The 20,386-nt window shown below is 40.6% G+C and overlaps 2 protein-coding genes across 4 annotated transcripts in view; one reads left to right on the top strand and one right to left on the bottom strand.

Annotated features, from left to right (window-relative positions):
• The window catches only part of COL10A1 (collagen type X alpha 1 chain), a 41,713-nt gene extending 38,388 nt beyond the window's left edge, over positions 1-3,325 (top strand). For both annotated transcript variants that reach the window (XM_074923541.1, XM_074923550.1), the window contains one exon: positions 1,415-3,325. In XM_074923541.1, the coding sequence (XP_074779642.1) occupies positions 1,415-3,309 (1,895 nt within the window). In that variant the 3' untranslated portion in view covers positions 3,310-3,325. The remainder of the gene's footprint in view (positions 1-1,414) is intronic.
• The window catches only part of NT5DC1 (5'-nucleotidase domain containing 1), a 155,577-nt gene extending 136,132 nt beyond the window's left edge, over positions 1-19,445 (bottom strand). Inside the window, exons 1-7 of one of the 2 annotated variants that reach the window (XM_074896185.1) lie at positions 19,311-19,445; positions 17,314-17,405; positions 15,590-15,661; positions 13,994-14,100; positions 12,509-12,588; positions 11,595-11,597; positions 8,783-8,864 (exon numbers count right to left, since the gene is read on the bottom strand). In XM_074896185.1, coding sequence (XP_074752286.1) covers positions 8,783-8,864; positions 11,595-11,597; positions 12,509-12,588; positions 13,994-14,100; positions 15,590-15,661; positions 17,314-17,405; positions 19,311-19,412 — 538 coding nt within the window. In that variant the 5' untranslated portion in view covers positions 19,413-19,445. The remainder of the gene's footprint in view (positions 1-8,782; positions 8,865-11,594; positions 11,598-12,508; positions 12,589-13,993; positions 14,101-15,589; positions 15,662-17,313; positions 17,406-19,310) is intronic. The other variant, XM_074896183.1, reaches the window with a different exon arrangement.
• Between the last annotated feature and the right edge of the window lie 941 nt (positions 19,446-20,386).

Here is a 20,386-nt window from a genome sequence, read left to right as displayed (position 1 = left end):
TTTAGAGTTTGTCAATAAATCATAGACATTTAACAACCTTTCATTTGCTTTAAGGAAGATGAGATAGGAAGGTGTGCAAAGTCATGAGATACACATTTGTGCTGATTTCATACATCAGCAAAAAGGAAAATGCACTCTCTACACTTGGTAGATAAGAAGAATTTCCCTGGCAATATAGGAAGAAAGCTACCTTGCAGATCAGTTTCAAACCAAAATCAAGTGTATTTCATATGCACATCTCTTTTTTTAAAAAAATACAGTGTGTACAAGAACAGTTTTCTTCCTCCTTCTCATTTTTGGTTCATCAAGACTAACCACAGATTGGAAAAAGAAATTTATTATGTAAGAGACAGTAGAAGAGTCAGTGCATAAACTTTCATATATACACACACATACAAACTGCTCTCTTTGTAAGAGACCAAAACGTGCATTTTAGCTGATCCAGTTGCTGATCAATTATCAATCATTTCTATAAAAGCATCAAACAGAATATGTTAGCATCATAAGAAACAAAATTCAGGTTCTTTCTAAATCCCTGTTTTTATTTTTAAAATGATTTCTTAAATTAATATTCATCATCTAAATGATGAATCATATAATGCTGCCAGTTGCTGCAAACCACTGAAGCAGTCTCCCAATATCCATGTTAATCTTGTCTATAACGTCCCACAAATCAGCATCCTAATTCCAACATGAAGCTGCAAGCTCTCAAAGCGCACAGAAAACTAAACAGTAAGCTTGTTTGTTTAGATCTCGATTTGTGACATTTGGTTAAGTGGCTCCACCTGCTGTTTTTATAACTAAGAAAATGAAGTATTATAAAAAAACCAAAACAGTGACAGAATTCTGACTGCAGTAAGATGAATTATCAGTTGTGATCTTGCCACCATGTAAAATTTTTATGATGAACAAAAATCTTTAAGACAGTATTTTAAAATATAACATTCACATGTTTACAAAAAAAAACAGAGATCTCTTTTGAAAGCAAGAGAGAAAAAGACAAAAATCTCACAGAAAAGCAGGAAGCTTTCTCCAGTTTCATTCATCATCAAGATGTAAGTCTGATGACTCACTAAATTGTTTACCTTGTTTTTTTTCCCCTTCGTCAACAGCTTGCATCTACTTGCACAGCATCTTTTAAACTCTGATGACTCTAAATATATTGAAGCCAAATAAAATTCTAGTGGCCTTATAGCTCACAACACAACTCCATCAAATTTGCACTTGTTACTTGTAAAAGCTCTGAGACACTTTTGCTCTGAAAGTCAGGTTCTCAGTAACCAAACACAGTATTAGAAACTTGACTTCTATGAGGTTCAAGTTAAGTTAACCCTTCACACATTTCACCACCATGCTACAAGTCTGCAAATCTGTTACATCTGCCCTGGTTGACCTGTTTTTCTCTCTCTCACAGGTGTGCAGATAAGGGGTGAACAAGGACCCCCTGGTCCCCCAGGTCCCATTGGACCAAGAGGACAACCAGGTCCTGCAGGAAAGCCAGGGTTTGGAAGTCCTGGCCCCCAAGGCCCCCCTGGTCCCCCAGGACCACCTGGATTTTCTGCGGTTGGAAAGCCAGGCATGCCAGGTCTACCAGGAAAGCCAGGAGACAGAGGACTAAATGGTGAGAAAGGAGAAGCTGGACCTGTTGGGCTCCCAGGAGCAAGAGGTCCACAAGGACCCCCCGGCACTCCTGGTCCTGCAGGACTGTCTGTTCCTGGCAAACCAGGACCACAAGGCCCTCCAGGAGCTCAAGGACCGAGGGGCCTCCCTGGGGAGAAAGGAGAACCAGGTATCCCTGGTATAAATGGACCAAAAGGAGAAAATGGATTTGGCGTTCCAGGCCGCCCAGGTAGCAGGGGTCTTCCAGGCCCACAGGGACCCCGGGGCCTCCCTGGTCCTGCTGGGGTAGGGAAGCCTGGCGAAAATGGTCTTCCAGGTCAGCCAGGGATGAAAGGTGACAGAGGTTTACCAGGTGCACCTGGAACAGCTGGTATCCCAGGTCCCCAGGGTCCCCCAGGAGAGCCCGGAGAAGCTGGCATTGGCAAGCCTGGGCCAATGGGACCACCAGGAGCAGCAGGCATCCCCGGAGCGAAGGGACACCCTGGACCTGCAGGCTTGCCTGGATCCCCAGGTCTTCCAGGATTTGGAAAGCCAGGATTGCCAGGGATGAAGGGACACAGGGGGCCTGAAGGTCCTCCTGGCCTTCCAGGACCTAAAGGAGACCAAGGCCCAGCTGGTGTGCCAGGAGAACCAGGGCCTGCTGGGCCACCAGGGAACATGGGCCCTCAAGGACTCAAAGGCTTACCTGGTGAGAATGGCCTACCTGGGCCCAAAGGCGACACGGGTCCTGCAGGCCTCCCGGGACTCCCAGGGGCCAAGGGTGAACGAGGTCTACCAGGATTAGAAGGGAAACCAGGATACCCGGGTGAGCAGGGTCTTGCTGGTCCTAAGGGACACCCAGGTTTCCCAGGTCCAAAAGGTGACACTGGCCATGCTGGGCTACCTGGCCTGCCCGGTCCAGTAGGTCCGCAAGGAGTTAAGGGAGTGCCAGGGATCAATGGCGAGCCAGGCCCCCGAGGGCCTTCGGGAATACCTGGGATCAGAGGCCCCATTGGCCCCCCTGGCCTACCAGGAGCCCCCGGTGCGAAAGGTGAGCCAGGAGCCCCCGGACTCCCAGGCCCGGCAGGTATTTCTACTAAAGGCTTAAGCGGACCCATGGGACCGCCTGGACCCCCGGGGCCTAAAGGCAACAATGGAGAGCCTGGTTTGCCAGGCCCCCCAGGTCCTCCTGGTCCCCCCGGCCAAGCTGTAGTCCCACAGATGCCTGAAAGCTATGTTAAAGCAGGAGAGTCTCGGGAGCTATCGGGAATGTCTTTCATAAAAGGAGGAGTAAACCAAGCTCTTACAGGGATGCCAGTGTCTGCTTTCAGTGTCATCCTCTCAAAAGCCTACCCTGCAGCAACAGTACCCATCAAATTTGATAAAATCTTGTACAACAGGCAACAACACTATGACCCCAGAACAGGAATCTTCACCTGCAGGATCCCTGGACTGTACTATTTCTCCTACCATGTACATGCAAAAGGAACAAATGTTTGGGTTGCACTCTACAAAAATGGTTCCCCACTCATGTACACCTATGACGAATATAAGAAAGGATACCTTGACCAGGCTTCTGGCAGTGCTGTCATCGATCTCATGGAGAACGATCAAGTATGGCTCCAACTGCCCAATTCAGAATCTAATGGTCTCTATTCCTCTGACTACGTTCACTCTTCTTTCTCAGGTTTCCTCTTTGCTCGTATCTAACAACATTCAACTTACACTGTCCTGACGCTCCCTCCTTCAGACCATTTTAACTGGGTGCTGATCTGATTTGTCATTAACAGGTCATGCAACTTCAATTTTGCAACTGAAATGGAGGAGGGAGTGAGAAGGTAGAAGAGATTGGTTCAAACCTAGTAGAATAATATTGTATGTTTTTAGAGAATTGTTGTAAGAAATGTTTCAAATGATGATCAATTGTCCAACTGAATGCAACATTAAAATTTTATGAATTAATGTAATGCACCAGCCTCTTTTTTTTTTTTTAAGAAAATAAAAATTTATATCACTTCTCATAACACAAAGTAGTCAATTCAGACTCTAAATCATACTTTACTATACTTGAATTAACTGAAGGTATTATTCAAAATAAACAGTCTCAGATACACCATAGTCATCACAACAGCTGGATAATATACTACAGGAACATTTTGCTATCTGCCAGCTTCATCTTTAAACTATCAAACAGGCATCACGAAAATAACTCTAATGCAGTGTATACCATGTCAATGTTTTAATTTAGTTCCGCTTTTCTTATTAATTAATAACTACCTTGGAGAAAAGTAGATTTACAAATAACTACCTGTTACAGAAGATCCAAGACTTGCACAATATGAAAAAGTAAGCACATTTGAAGCCTAGAAATCCACTTAGCTTTGTTTGACGCACATTTTTTAATTTGCAGCACCAAACTAATTCAATATTTTTTAAGCTCCTAATATTCTGTAAAACTATAATGTTCAGAGTACCGTAAAACAACTATCACCAGATCCAAACATTAAGAACATATCTTGTGAACATGCAGATGCTCACAAAATCCTAACAGCTTTACCAACCCAATATTGGAGACAACTTTGGCACTGATTTTCTCTGAACAGTTCATTCCCACAAAACAAAACAAAGTAGGGAATATGTTTTACGTATATAGTGAATTTATCAGATGACAGTAATTAATCAGTAGATATAATCATATTTACCATACCTACATACTCTCATGTCTTACAAACATTAGACATTAATCTGTTATGGCACTATGAAAAGTTAATGGTGCTTATAAATTATGAAACTATAATAGTTTTATCACACATTTTTTTCCAATTACATTTACCATTCATGTGCTCTAAAACTATCTTATACATCAAGATCTTATCAACTCTTAAATGATTATTTTTAGCTTCTTTTTTTAAACAGAAGTTTTTAATCACTTGCACTAAAAGTACATAGGCCTATGTTTAAAAGTTTTGTGATATTACCATTTGTTCATGAAAGCAGAATCTGCTTATGTTGTATACATAAACAGCAATTTGAGTACTTGATAATACACTGGGATTAATAAAAAAAGCGAGGACACCTTTAGGTTGATTCATCATTAGCAAAACTATATAATATTTTGAAAACTGTAAAGAGCTACCAAGAACTTCGCAGAATTGTTTTTTCTCTCCTTATTAAGTGCTGCTGGATAAGGAAGCTTGTGGTTTTAGGCTATACTTCGGTAAAATAATAAATGCTTAAGCAGAGAGTGTAACGTGAGATCTGCTTATTTTAGCAGCCAAGTAGACCTAGGCAAGCAAATTGGTACTACTGTCATAAACACTGCACACAAACGTTTGTACGGAAATAATACAGTGACAGTACCACCAATTTGTAAGTAGCAATCCTGTGATACTTTTCTTTCAAGCCAAAACAAAACTCATGACACTTGAGTCTGAATTGTCTATTCCCACTTTCTTCCTGTTTTAGGAATTAATTAACATTAATTACAGATCTCTTAATAATTATCTCTTTTTTGCACTGAAAATGTTTTCCTATGCAGTCACTTGCATTAGTTCAACAGCACTTTCCAGTATTTAAACACAGCATGTGCTGCTGCCCATACATTCAAACAATCTGGCACTTTTGTTTCAGAAACAAATAGAGGGACTGGGTACAGGAACTGGAAAATACTGCTCAATAGTTGTAAAGTTTCTGGTTAATTGCTTTACATATGAAATGTATGCCAAAGCACATGTTTAAAATTGTTGGAGATGCTTGGTGCTCAGCAGTACATTACTGTCCTGTGATTCCAATTAACTAGTCTCTGCACAAGGCACTGAGCCCAGAAAATATTCTTAAAAGCACAGTTCACTAATCCTTATCATTCACTCACATTAAGTCAGGTTTTGTCCTTTAAAATCTTTGTTCCTTGAATTTATGAAGTCTCTGCTGCCACATTAGCCATGACCTTTTTACTTCCAGAATGAAATATAATTTTATGAACTGATTGAAAATATTACAAATATATCATTTGCACTATATAACCACCAATGCTATGGTTTTTGGAAGTATCAGGGAAATTACAGGGAAACACAACCATGCAAGAGAGAGAAAGTAGCCCTTAAGAGAAATTTTACAAAATTCTGCTTTAAGATGTTGTATGAGGCAACTTTGTCCTGCAAAAACTACTGATTTTTCTGTCAAAAAAATCACTAGATCTGAAATTTCTCACATGGAAATAATTATACAGTACTTCAAGCCCTCATTACTCCTTTGAAGACAAAATGTTGTTTCCATAATGTCTTGTGGACCTCTGTCCCTATATTCATAGGGGGTAAAATACATTGCCACGTAACGTTTCCTTTAAAAATGCTCTTGACTAACTCCTATAGAACATACACTAAATGAAACACATACGAAGTAATATTAATCACCTTGAAGTTGCAAAATAGTCCAGTAATAAGTTAAAGATTTGCAGAAAGGATTCTCAAGTAATTTAATGCTCAACTTGGATAACAATTGCAGAGGGCATTCTGGCAGGTAAGAAATTACCATTTTGCAAATACGACTATTTGTGCTTATTGCTATCTGACATCATGCTCTTCTGACTGTATTGTTTAATAGATTCTCCCTTTTTTTTTTTTTTTAGTCATTCTTCACAAAGGAAGGTCTGAATAATACAAGATCATCATTCTGGAAGCCTCTTTTCATCTGCAAGGGTCAGTTTTTCACTTCTTTACAAGTAGACAAGTGGGTTAATACTCTTCATTAAGCTGAGTCAGAACAATCATGCCTACCTGAAAGAACCATCCAAAAACAATATCATAGAGCAATTATCTAAGGCAATTACCATAGCTAAGACAATGAAAGGCAAAATCCACCAGACACCTGATTATGATCAAAGAAATCATGTGAAAAAGAGAAGGGACATAGAGAAACAAGGGCATACTGACAAACCAAAGTGAACTACAAACACTTAATGGATTTCAAAAATTAAAACAGTCAGTCGTTCTGCTCCATCACTGACAATGGCACTACCAAGACAGCATTTCTTAGGAACTTTGTGTCTCCTCTACTGACCACTTAATAAGTGTGCTTTTGAAATTTTACCTTGACTAACTGTTAATGACCACTGCTTTTCTCTGAAGGGTTAAACCCTCTACAAGGCATAGAGGGCATGGAGTTAAGTCAAGAGGCTGTGGTTTTCAGGCCAGGCTCTGGGCTAAGAAAGATGGTGGGGCTTCCTGGTATGTAGATGTTGGGCTGGAGCCAGGTTTAGGAGTTTCCTCAGGAAGGTCTAGTAAGCTTGCAACCGAGATAAAAAAAAAAACAAACCAAAAACCTCTTTGGCACAAACTTGTGACAGAAGATTAGTACCATTATTCTCATTTCACAGAGGGACCTGAAGAAAAAAAGAGATAAACCATGGGAATATCACAGTTAAGTGATACAGGAAGATACCACCTCTGCTTCTTCTGACTCCCTGTTCAGTGCTTTATCTACTGGACCATGTTATTAAAAGGTAAATAAGACCACTATGAAGCCTTTCAAAGTGATGCACAACAGAGTGTAGCACCCCTGTGTATTAAAATATTTAAGTAGTGTATACAATCTACACTGTTTCACTTCTGATTTTACAGAGCTTTATCCAATATAACTCATGCCTACCAGTTACTATGTTTTGTTATATTTTCAATGCTGTTGTGCATGTGCCTCATGACTTTTATAACAGAGAATGAGGTGTATTAAATTAGGTACCAATTCTGATATGAGTTAGAAAGGATTAACTGTATCACACATCTGTTTGTTTGCAGATTCCATGCTTATATATAAAAATATATACCTGATAGGTAGGTATATGCATGAACTTACACACGTATGCACCAGCAGACACTCATATATAAATAAAACCAAGCAATTATTTATATGAGTTCAAGGATCAGACTTTAATTTTTGTTTGATCTAATTAATTTCCAAAGAACACTTTTAAAAATTATTCTTTTTGCCAAATACTGCATGATCCACACCTTTTAAAACAAAGAGCTTTCACGATCTGAAAAAAGATTTTTGTTAAAATAGTTATAGTTGATTAGGGTTCATTTAATGTCAGCAGAAAAAAAATGATAAATTTACTCAACTTATGAATGAGTGCCTAGGGGAATTCTTAACTACCAGTCACACTCCAAGCTCCAGTGGAAACACAAGAACAACCACCAAAACATTTCAGGAGTGTCTTCTCTTTTACAATATGCATCCTGACATCAACTTCTATTTCTGTTTGGAACCTCTCAGACAATTCTGTCAATTACATTTGAAAGGAATACAGAAAATAGTAGAGCTAAAGGTAAGTTTTAAGAGAGTCCAAACTGCATCCATGCCAAATGAACACTGCCTTAACAGAGGTAATTCTATTGGAAAATACTGTCAGCAAAATGATACAGAATTCTGAACTGAGCTGCATATAATCTTTCTACCAAAAAATAGTTTAAAATAATTTCAATTAACTGTGTGCACACACAAAACCGTTAGCGTTTATTATCAACTTATTTTATATGCCTAATAGAAACTCAGAAGTTAAGTCTGTGAAAGAATGAAATTAATTTCTAGCTGAAGGGCATCTAAGATGCTTTCCAATTCTAACTTATATTACCGTATTATAAAATTGGCTTTGGGTGGAGAAAGGCTATTGTTAAAAAAGAATCCTCTGCAATTTTTATTAACTTTATAATAAAATAACAATCTCCTCCCTACTGTGTCAATACTACATGAGGAATTCCAATCAAAACTAGAGCGCTAAAGAAAATAATCAAATATTAGTTAGTACTTTTTTTTTTTTTTTTTTTCACAATGCATTTCTGATTTTAGTTATGATTACAAGAACATAAGGAACAGCACCAAAATAGATACAGAATGTCCACATTACCATACCAATTATGGTAAGAAATCATTCTTCCTCTAAATTCAGTGAAGTAGCACATCACGTGTTATTAAAGACAGCAAAAGTTTTAGCTAAATGAAATAGAAATAGTAATGACAAATATGTTCTATTCCAGGATAAACATGTGTCTACTATAAAATTATTTGTAGGCTTGAAAAGTAAAAGCTGTGTTGAGTAGCCTACAGTATACTTGCAAATGTATTTTCTCTGGCAAGCACATGTAATATTTTCAGCTACTACACGTCGGTTTCCAGTGAACCCACTTACCTTTAAAAGCTGTTATTTTATAATTATGCTGGATAGCAGCCACCATGTCCTTCCAGAAGTCATATTTTTTCTGACCATCATGCTGTAAGAGTCAAAAGGAACCTAGTCATTATGTCAAGCATCAGCATTTTTGAGCTTTCATATTGAAACAGTGACAGAAAAGCCATTAATAAACAAAAGTATCTGGAATAAAACAGTCTTAGTGGAGTTCAGGACATCAGGACTCAGTAGTACCCAGCTTAACTTTGGGTAATCGCAGACAAGTTATCTCCCTACTTCAGAAGCTTATGGTGGGGGTGGGAGGAGGAAGGGGAAAGGAGAAAGTATTCGTATTTGTGAGGAACTCCAAAACGTTATAGCAAGGGGGAGCATTAGACAGAATAACAACTTACTAAATGAGCCATTCCATTGACATTTGGGAAAAAAAGTGCCTAGAGCTGCAGATACTATACTTAATTAGCAGGTTGACATTATCTACATCCTGGCACTTAGATGACCTTCCACCCTCAAAGGTGGAAGAACCCTTCACTATAATTTAGATAATGCCCTTGTGCCAACAACTCCACCCCAAACATCATATAAAACATTCATACAGAAGACAGGCTGAGCAGCACTGCATTGCATTGTACTCTGAGGACTGCCAAACCCCAGCTCTGGCAGAAGGACAGGCAAATACGATCTGTGCTTGTGAACAGCCTCTTGATGTTCCTAGAAAGCTGCCCAGACACAGAAGAGCTCCAGCTGACCTCAGCCACTCTTCCAGCATCTCACCAAGGAAGAAGAGAAGCTTCTCAATCAGCTGAGACTCACAGCACTCTCAAATGTCACAAATTTCATGAGTGCTGAATTAAATAGATGCAATTACATAGCCAGCCAATATTACAGAGCAGAGGATTAGCTACAGAGCCTGCAAGAGGTGCTCAGAGTTATAAGATAACGCAGCAGCAGTAAAGCAGGTGGTATAGCCTCTGAGTTTGTACACCATGAGAAGTATCTTTGTAATGTTTTTTTACAAGCTTTCCACACCTATATTAGGATAAATTTCAAGGCAATTGATAACAGGTTTTACAACATTGCCGCTCTCTGTATTCTGACCACTGAACTGATACCTGAATAATGACCCAGTTTGTAAGCATAAAGCATTTTCTAGAGAGGGAAACATTCAGAAACAAAAAAAAAAACCACCCCACCTTAACATTGCTAGTCAAAAACATGTAGTTTATATGCACTGAAGTAAACTGCTATTTCATGACTAATCTGCTACGGAGGCTTCTAGAGGAACAGTCCGCCCTTAATTTCACAACCAGCAAGTCACACAAACAGGTCCTTTTGTGCACGACTGACAAGCACTATGGTAGTCTGCTTATCATCCACCAGCTCTACAGGTTAAGAGCAGGAAAGATATAGTGCTGTGACTCACATTTATTTTTAATCCATTCCTATAGCAAACTACCACAGATATACCTAAAAAGCGAAAAGAAAAGGTTTCATATATGTCAAATTACTTCAGTTAGCTGCTAACCAAGGTCATTATTCAAAGCCATGTTTCAGGGATGCTGGGGAGCACCTATCTGTCTAGTGGCAATGACACTAGCACTAACCTTAAGACACGGATTCAACTGTCCGCTCCCCTCATAATCCACATGGCTGACTTGCTCCTTAGTTCAGGGTTTTTTTGTTTGTTTGTTTTTTTTCTTTTAAAAATAAATCAGTGCAATGTACTAACAGCTACTCAGAGCTCTGTTTTGAGGACAGATGCATACTACTTCAAAAGTAGGTACACTTCCTTCAAAGCATTTGACCTCAGAGAAGACTGAAATATCTGCAAACTAACTTCTTGCAAATCTACAGCCATTGCATGAGATGCATAAGAAACCAGACTGATTCCCAGAAAGCAGAGAGAAAACTCTGCATGCCTATGCAGTCCACCATGATTTTGGTGTGATTATCAAATGTGATTTCATTAGATGAATTATCAAACAAAGCAGTATTTTGTGTAGCTCTTCAATGCGAAGATCCAAAACACCAAGAAGCTCCTCTGCTTTGAAAATATATGAGTTCTGGCTCTGGATACAGCAAAAGCAGACTCATTTTTACCAGTGTAGAGCCACCCAGCATCTAACTCATGCTTAAATCCATTTTGAAGCCAAACCTAGCACTTCATCCATACGTTTCCAATAGAAAGCTTTCCTTATCCTATAATGTTGTCTGGAAACATTAAGAAAGCAGCCCTTACTAAACAGGCTCCCAGAACAGGAAACAGAAGCCTCCACTTCCTTATAGAAATGTAGAAGAGAATGTGATGGTTTCTAACCCTTAGGATGCAACATTTAGCAGGCATGGGTGCTGAAGATGTCTACTATCTCCTGCCTTGTATCTTTCTCATCTGGCTGATGTTAACCTTCCAGGGAATTACTGTAATCCTCCCATTGAAACTGGGCCAACACCCAGTAAAATATTTAAGAACTGCTAGTTGATAAAGAGGGTACATGACCCACTTCGGTAGCTCTCTGGAGAAACAGCATGGGCTTAATTCTCTCTGGCGGAAGATGCCACTGACCCAGGGTCAGTGCTCCAGCTTGTGAACTAGTAACCGAACATGAAAGTTTATAACACACATGCTATGACATGCTTTCTCTCCCAATAAGTCGGTGATTTGTGCCAAGTCTAAATTAAATATGAATAAAGTAATACAAATACAGGTGTTACATCTGAGACAGGGTTCCAAACCGCAAACAGTTTAGAAGGAGATTAATCAGGCACAAAATTAAGAGGTTTATGGCACACCTGTCCTCAGTGCTACCTGATAAACTAGCTTTAGCTAGCTCTTCAGGCAGCCCTTGGACTTAGGCAGCAATCTACTCGGTATGCTACTTTGGAGGGGAGGCTAAAGCATCAAGTCAGCTGATACCCAAAGGGATCCCAGATACCCATCTCACAGCTCTGAATTTCACTCTGTAGACAGAGTTTAGTATTGGCAATTTTCAGTGCTGCGCCGCTTTGGTACCTTTAGCCAGAGGATTACATCAATACTCTTTTGACACCAACCTACTTAGTGTATGAGAAGAACCCTCTTCTACCCTCAGCTGCACACAAGTTGGAGATTCAAGCCTTCTTTAACACAATGAAATCAATTAGCATCAAACTTCAAAAGTAGGATTTGGGACATTCTATGTATCTAGAAAGCACTGAAAAAAGTTCAAGCACTTGTATTTTCTGCCTCGAGAATTTAACCTATTGTTTAGCAGAGAATAAAAAAGGGAAACTATTCTAGAGGTGTATTTACATCTGTGTACACAGATCAATGTATTTAAGACAAAAACAAGTTTAAAAAAGGATAGAATTAGCTCATTAACACCCTGCAAATTAGCAAACCGTGTTATTCAGAAGATTTACATTAGATTTAATTCAAATATCATCAATTAAAAGAGATTTTAAGAACTATATTCTGCATATCACAGTAAACTTGAAAAAACAGTGCATTTCTATTTGTATCCTAGTTATTTGTGCCCTCTGGTGGAAGTACATTTATTTTGAACATGCCATGTAGCTCACAATTATCTTTGGATTTTAAGTCCAACGTGAAAAATTCCAAACAAGAAAAAAGCTGAAGACCTTGATGTTGTTCAATATACTATTTGTATTCATTTAATAATGCATGCAAGAAGAGTGGTGGGGGAAGAGAAAGATAATGCAATACTTAGTTTCAAACAATCCAGTTCTTACCTGATCTAAGCTGTCCACAACCCTTGCACACAGGAGAGCTCCTGGCAGGTCAAAATAATTATCATACAAATAGTACTGAGCTGGAAAAAAAAAAAAGTCTGCATTTTTAATCTGAATTGTTTGCTTTAATCACAAATAAAAAAATCTCATTTAAATGGTAATAGAAGCTCCTATTTGGATTTTACTGGTAATAAGCATTATCTGCTTCCCAATCTTCGTTAGCCTTTATTCCCACTTCTGATTCTCATAACTGGCAACTGAAAGTTGTTCATCTATATCAAGGCGGTGAAATTTTAAAAATACATTTTAAGGTTTTAAAAGTTAAGGTGGAGGAGATGGGGGAGAACCATGAGTTTTGAGAGTCAGGACAGCATCACTCAACTCTTCCAAATTATCTATTTCCCTAGCAGTGGAAACACAAAGGATTTGAGAAGCTGTGTCAGAAACATTTGGACAGGTCTTGCACATAGCCTTGTTCTTTGAACAGACATGCTGCAGACAGGGCCTTAGCCCAAGGGGAAGCATGCCCACGTTATTATGTGAGCCCCCAAATCAGAACTAAATAAGGTGGGTACAAATGTCTCCCCAGACTAAGGTCATGTTCAACAACTCTTTCATAGGAGTGAAATTATTTAAATGGTGATATTTGAACAATGATATTTCTGGTATTCATGACCTTGTCTGTGCTGTTTCTTAGGTATATTAAAGAACAGGTCAGCAAAACGGGGATTAATATTCATCAGAGAGATCAAGTGCACTTTTCAATGAATAAGAAAGGCACATTTGTCAATGAACAAGAGAAACCTTGTTCTTCTACCCTATTGCAAAAGATTACCTGCAATTTAGAATAAGCATCACAAACAAGTTTATGTCAGCAAAATCTCAAGGAAAATATCTCCATTACATAGGATAATGCAACTTAACTGAGCACTTTATGTGTATTACTCACAATTGCCAAGATCAAAGTAAAATGGAGAGGAAGCACAGAGCCAGAACGCAAACCTACGCATAGTGTCTTCAAAGTGACTCCCATCTTAAAACCAAGAACATTCAATTGCAGGAGAAGGAGCTTTGTTTCCAGACCTGCTCTGTTCTTTGCACCTGAACCTAGGCCTCCAGTAACAGCACTGATGGTAATGAGTCAACAATTAAGAAAAATTTAAGATTTGCCAAGTATGTCCTAAATGATAGGCTGGTAATCTCAGTCTACTTCATCAAGGAACAATGTGCCCATCTCGTATAACCAAAACACATTTATAATGTCAGCTCATTTGTCTCATCATTGGTGATATAAATTTAAAGTTGAACTCTAGTATTAGAAGTTGAAAATACAAAAAAAAGCCCAACGCTCCCCCAAAACATTTACCTATTCCAGTAATTCTCAGCTCAAGTATTTTTAAATATTTGTGGTAAGAACTAACAGTATGAGGCACTGAAGGGGTCAGAGCAATTTCAAAGAGCTATAATTTCAAAGAGTATAGCTACCTGAGCGGGAAACCATTCCACTGATCGTATTAAAATGTTTCCACTCCCTCCTTCCAAATGTCTCCAGAAGCTCTTCAGATGTCATGCTCTTTGTACCATGACTTGCCCTGTTTGATGGATTATTTCGGAAAAAAAAAGGTTAAAAATGGCCAAACTACTCCTTATGCAAAGTAATGTATTGCAACTGAATACTGAAGTGCATGCAAGCTGATCAAAAGCAACTCTCTTTATAACTTAGAAGTTTCCCAGGACCTAAGCTTTTATCATATACATTACAGACCTTGATAAAAGCCTTACTACACAGAAGTTTGGTTGGCTGGGGGCATGACTACTGTGCCTCACCTGCTAACACAATCATTCTGTATTGCTCGAATGTTCTCAATTGTGTGAGGACACTCGCTATACGTAAACTATCAATATACACTGCACAATAAAACACAGTGCAGAAAGCCTATACATCATTCTGAAGCCTGGTAACATTCACTGAATGCAGGGCAGAACTATGGAAAAGTGCTAGTTTGAGCCTTGCAAGCAGCTGTGTAACACAGAAGTATGCACAAGCCTTTTTCGGAATTAAAAATCAACTAGCTTGACCATCTGATTGGGCCCCAAAAGAATGCACACTCCAGTTTTGAAGCAAATGCAAGTAATGCTAGGAGAAGTAATCCTGTGCTACTCCTCCCTTTAATGTGGTATACCCACCAGTCTTGAATTCTGCGTTTAGTAGTCCAAAATTCAAGGCACTAAATGAATTTCAGGATACACAGCAGAGACTCACAGGTATTTCTTCCCTTCTTTCAATGAATCTGATTTTTCCCTAGCACCTTCAAGCTCCTTCTCCCACATGCTATCCAAAAAAAAGTCTATCTTGCACAGTTTTTCATTTAAAAAAAAAAAGGGGGGGAAATAGGATAGTGATTGATATACTTCAGATGTATTTACTTATCAGAATCAAAATAGCAGTCTTCTATGTTTAAAAAAAAAAAAAAAAAAAAAGGAGGGACAGAGGAACTAATGATGTACTGAAATAATGACCGAAGGCAAAATACAGCTCTTAAGAGGAAAAAAACCCAGGATTTTGAAAGTAAATGTGTCAGTTTCTGTGTTTAACTTTCCTCAGGCTACTTAAATTAGATGTTGTAGGCCTGCAGAATTTTGAATGCTTATGGTACAAAGATAAAAGCACTCCCGTTGTTAGTGTTAGTCATTAGCACTGACTCCAACTCAGTTTACTCACAATCCAAAGAAAAATCTTACCCTGGATCTTAGCAGAACTGGACAAAGAGTACATTGGTAACCACTGAGAAGGTAAATTCACTTTAAAGATCAGTATGCCCTTGGAGTCTTAGATGTGAATTAAAAGCGAGATATTCTGTACTAGCAGCTAACATGGAAATATTGCGAAAAGACCACATATGTAACACTGAGAGAAACTGAGCACCATATTATGAAAGAGCAGTTAAACTTTTACATCTAATAAACTAATGTATGCTGAAATTAGTATTTTAAATATTCAGTAAAACTGAGAGATGGCTTTCAGACAGAGGATAAAATTTTGGTGTTTGTTTAACAATATAAACTTATTGTCAGTATTACCTCAAAACTGTTCCATCTTCTGCAAGTTTCAGAAAGTTTCCTTCTTCAATGTCCAACACCAATCCTTTGCAACTAAGAATAATTTTAAGGAAGAAACAAACAATTAACGCTTTCAGAGCGTTATGTCATTGAAACACAGTAACAGAAACTATACTATGATGCTACACAAAACCAACAAAGTCATAAGCCTTCAAATACTTCCATGTTTGAACAATGCCCTATATATGCAAGTATATTACTACAGTAAGGACTGGATTTCACTTACGTAGCAAATTCCTACTAAATAAATCCATTTCCATTATTCAGTAAGTTCAGTGACTGTTCCTACAAATAAAGTTGAAGAATTAAGGTCCAAATATATAAACAAAGAAATGTGATATTTTCCCCACTTTTATTAAAGAAATATATTTTTTTCTTGGTGGTAACTCTCCTACTTATTATTCCTAGACTGATAACAACAATTATTAAGGGAGAGAGGGGTAGAATATCATTCTAAATGAGGAAACAGAGTATCCAAGGAACATGTGAAGCAGAAGCATTGCCACACTAGTCAGCACTAAAAAGGTGAAGGGCTGAGAGCGTACGACTTGACAGGAGTTCCTACCTCTCCTGGTAAATCTGTACCTTCCAGATCATTGAATCTACATTCGATTTGACTGTTTGAAAAATTAATTCAGAGTTCAGTGGCTAGAATAATAATGAATAAACAAGACTGAAAAAATAATGTCACCTTCATCCTCCATTATAAGGTACCCAAAGGAAAGAAGATATACCATGAAGGCAGCAAGCAAACCCCAGCCTTTCACGAATGACACCTGGGTGAGTAGCACCAATATCAGCACTGCAGGCCTGCAGGCCCATGTTAATGAACTTACAGCTCCAATAAGGGACCAAGGCCGATATATCTAGATCTTAAAGGATTTCATGCATCAGAAGCCTCAAACTATGAGAAATACAGACACATTGCTTGTGTCATGAAAGTTGAGATTGATCTTGTTGGAAACTGTCCAGTCAAATACTGAATTGTAAAAATAACTGATCAAAACTATTACACAGTAATGCATGCATTATTAAAAAAAAACCCAAACGTTTATCCTACAAACCTCAGTGATCACCTGGCCTTCAAGCCCTCACCCCTGTGGCCTAGGTAACAATCTATTAAAGTTGGAAGATCAGAAATTTATGTTCAAACTCCTGCTGAGAGACCACTGAGCTTAGAACAGGAACTTGCATTTTAACCTTCTGCGCCACAGCTTTGTGCCCAACATGCCACCCAAGGGCTACCTGCTGGCATGTCACTTTTCCTTGGTTCCTCAGAAGGTTGTTGATATTGTTCTGCCTTACACAAACAAAACCACATCTATTGAGATAAAAATTACTAAATTCTGACGGCTACTGTAGCCATCAGAATTTACCTTATTTGAATCGAAGGTAGAAGACAAAGAAGATATATAAAATAAGAGAGTAAGTCAGAGTGAAAGGTTTGTGTCTAGACAGCTAGAAGCAAGCTAGGATGCTCAGTTGTCTCTTCAAAATACCATATTAGAAGTATCTCATGACAAATACTTCTTCAAACAAGTATTTAAAATGAAATTTTGGATTTATCTATTGGGATTGACAATCATTACAACCACCTAATAACAGAAGCTGTTTTCTAAGTTTTGTAGAAGTTACAGCATAAAAGAATTTATGAAGAAAGTTTCTGTTATTTTCAACATACTCACCAGAAATCTAAGCTGTCTGGAGCTAGAGTCAGTAGGTCTTCATCATAACCCTTCTCTGTTACCAGATACTGGGCAAAACTATCATATATTAGCTACGAATGAAAAAAAACCCCAAAGCATTAATGGCATTGAGACCAATGACATTGCTTCCCTGAAAAGCAGCAAGATGCGAGTGTTAGTGCCTTCTAAGCTAACTCAAACCAGGGAGCTAGGGGCACTGTCCCACTCACTGCCTCTGCTGCTGGGAATAGTGCCCGAGGGGAATATTTCTGTCACAGCTGGTAAACAGCTCAAGATGTTCACACAACAGTTCTGGTGCAATGTGTCCTGTACAACCAAGTTCACCTTATTGCCCCTGTGCTTCAAGACTGTTGGGAAACCAAGATGGTAAGTACTTAAGACTAGTCAGTACTTCCATCTCCCCAATCATTTTTTGTTCTGTTTTTCAATTTTAAATGTCACAATTACCAAGACTTAACAAGTGGGTTCCAAACCAACAAACAACCGCCCTTAGGGAACATTTAAAAAGTATTCAAAGGAGCATATTTTGAAGGAAACAGCCAACTACTACATACACTGTTACTATTTTGTTACCAAGTCCAGAAAGAACACTGTTAAATTCTGGTACAACAACAGTCAGAGCCTTATTAACATAATGTACTAGTAAAATTGTACAAGACGGCCTACATATATGCTGCCAGGTCCTTAAAAACCATCCAAAAATAGTAATTGCTCTCTTTTTCTCATGGTTCTTTCATTAAAGCTGTTCCCTGGCCTCTGGTTTTTAATTACAAAAGCTGCTCTTGGAATGAATATGAATAACGTCTGAGAAAGTGTAGACCTTCATATTAGTCTAAGTAAGAACTAACTATACCTTCAGCTGTGCCTGTCACTCTTTTAAAATATTTTTTATTTCCAATAGATAAGGAGGCACGCAATAGGCATGTGTCAGTCTGCCTCTGTGTACTGTGAGAGATGATGAGTGAACCAAGTTTAATAAATGTTTTTGGTTTTTGCTCTATTTTGTTTCTTAAAATTCTTCTAGTTATCAATTGTCTAATGTCTGCCTTCATCAGACAAAATTCTTATCAGTAAGAACACGTCTGTGTAAGATGTAGTGTGTGTATGGCATAACAGAAAGAACATGGAAGGTATGCCTAGAGTTGTACAGTTTCCAGGAGGAACTTAAGAACACATACATTGTATAACTTGCTGCTGCTGAACCCTCTTTTTGTAAGGAAGATGCCTCTACAAAAAGTCACTCGCAGCTAAGGGAAGCAATGCAATTTTTCAACACAAGGACACACTGAACCACGCGCTGCAAAATGTACTGTAGGTGAATGGAGCCAAATAAAATGGGAGGGGAACATCATGAGCTTCCACGACAGAAGACAGCTCCGTGGCGAAGTCTCGACATCAACAGCAAAGGGCGAGTCAATGAAAGATTATCAGGGAGTTCAAAGTGAGCCCGTCAGGAAAAAAAAAAAAAAGGGCCAAGGGCGGGAAGGCACAGCACATGGGAGTAGCTCCTCTCCGTAAGGGACAACAGCACGAAGAGATGCTGAGTGCCTTTAAGCTCGACGATTTATTTTAAGCAGCAGGAAGTTTGCAAAGGTCGCCTGCTCAAAGTGCTGCGGGCTTCTAACTCTGCAGGACCTTCAGATATGGCGGGAAGGGGCGGGGGAGAAGGCTCTACCTTTTCTCAGAGCCGCTGCAGCTCTGAAAGCACTCACGAAGCACCATTTTCACGGAAGAAGACATGGCTGTCCCCTTCGCTCGGGCAGAGGCCTGCCGGGGATGCGGCGGCGGGACACGCGCTTGGGTTTCTTTTTTTGGGTTCCTCCACGGGTACGTGAGCCGGCCGGCCAGCCCCGCGCTCCCCGCGCCCCGGCACTTCGCCTCTCGCTTGGGCGGGCAGCGGCGAGCGGGGCGGGGCGGGGCAGAGCAGGGGGATGGGGGGGGCCCGGCCCGCGGCTCCCGCAGCGGCCCGCACTCACCCGCGCGCTCTGCGGGAGCTGGTACCGGCAGAGCGTGTGGTCCAGGTCGAAGCCCACCGCGTCGCAGTCGGCCAGGGAGAAGGAGTGCTGCTGCTGCTGCATCGCCGCGCCGCCACCGCCGGGAGGCGGGAGGAGGAGGAGGAGGAGGAGGAGGAAGGGGGGCGGGCGGCGCTTCCTGCGGCGCGGGGCGGGGCGGGCGGATCTCCCGCCCCGGCGGGGCCGCCCTCACCTGCGCGGGCTCTGGTGACGCCCCAGGGGCCGGGCCCGGAGCTCGGGGCCAACACGGGCCCTCCCCACCGCACCCCAGGCCGCTGCCCGCTGAAGGGGCAGTCGCTGGCCGGGGAGCTTGGCGGCAAAACCCGCGGCAGTGACGCGGAGTGAGCGCAGGGCAGCTGGCCGGAGGCGTGTTTCAGCGCCCGGATTTAAAAAGCGACGTTTCCCGCCGAAGCTTCCTCTGCTCGGGAAGAGGCGTGGAAACGGGGGGTCTCCTGCGGGGCCCACCCGAAGTGCAGCTGCCCCCCTCGCACACGGAAGGCGGGCGGAGGGTGCTTTGTCGAGGCGGAGGTGGTGGGGCGGGCGGCGGGAGGGCGAGAGCGGGGTCGGGGCTGGCGAAGGCGAGGGCGGTCGGTCAGGCAGTGCCGCGCCGCCAGGGCCCTGCTGGGGAGACGGATCGTGGTGGGGAGAGTGACACTACCGCTGCTTTCTTACCAAAGTGCCTGCAGGGTGTAAGCAACCCTATGAAGTGAGCAACACTGCACATACACACCTGCTAAGAACCCCAGACCCCGGAGGTAGCTAAATACCTTTTCATTTCTTCACAGCTTTGGTAATCAAAATAGATAATAACATTAAGACCAGTACAGTCTGCCTCCAGATAACATAACCAAATGGGTATTTGGATAGGTACCTGCTCAAGAAGTATCACCACAGTGTGATTAGAAAGAACGTGCTGTCTGAAAGGACAGACTGTGTTTGGAGAAAAGTAAACGGATGAGAGTTGCGTTGACTTAATTCTGTTTGCTGTGGTTGAACTTGTGTCTAGGCCAGATTCAGGGTGCTTGGGCTTGACGGCCTTG

Source organism: Athene noctua, chromosome 1, assembly GCF_965140245.1.
Source record: "Athene noctua chromosome 1, bAthNoc1.hap1.1, whole genome shotgun sequence".
Taxonomy (NCBI): Eukaryota; Metazoa; Chordata; class Aves; order Strigiformes; family Strigidae; genus Athene; species Athene noctua.
Note: the sequence above shows the minus strand (reverse complement) of the source record. Positions and strands in the feature narration are given on the sequence as shown.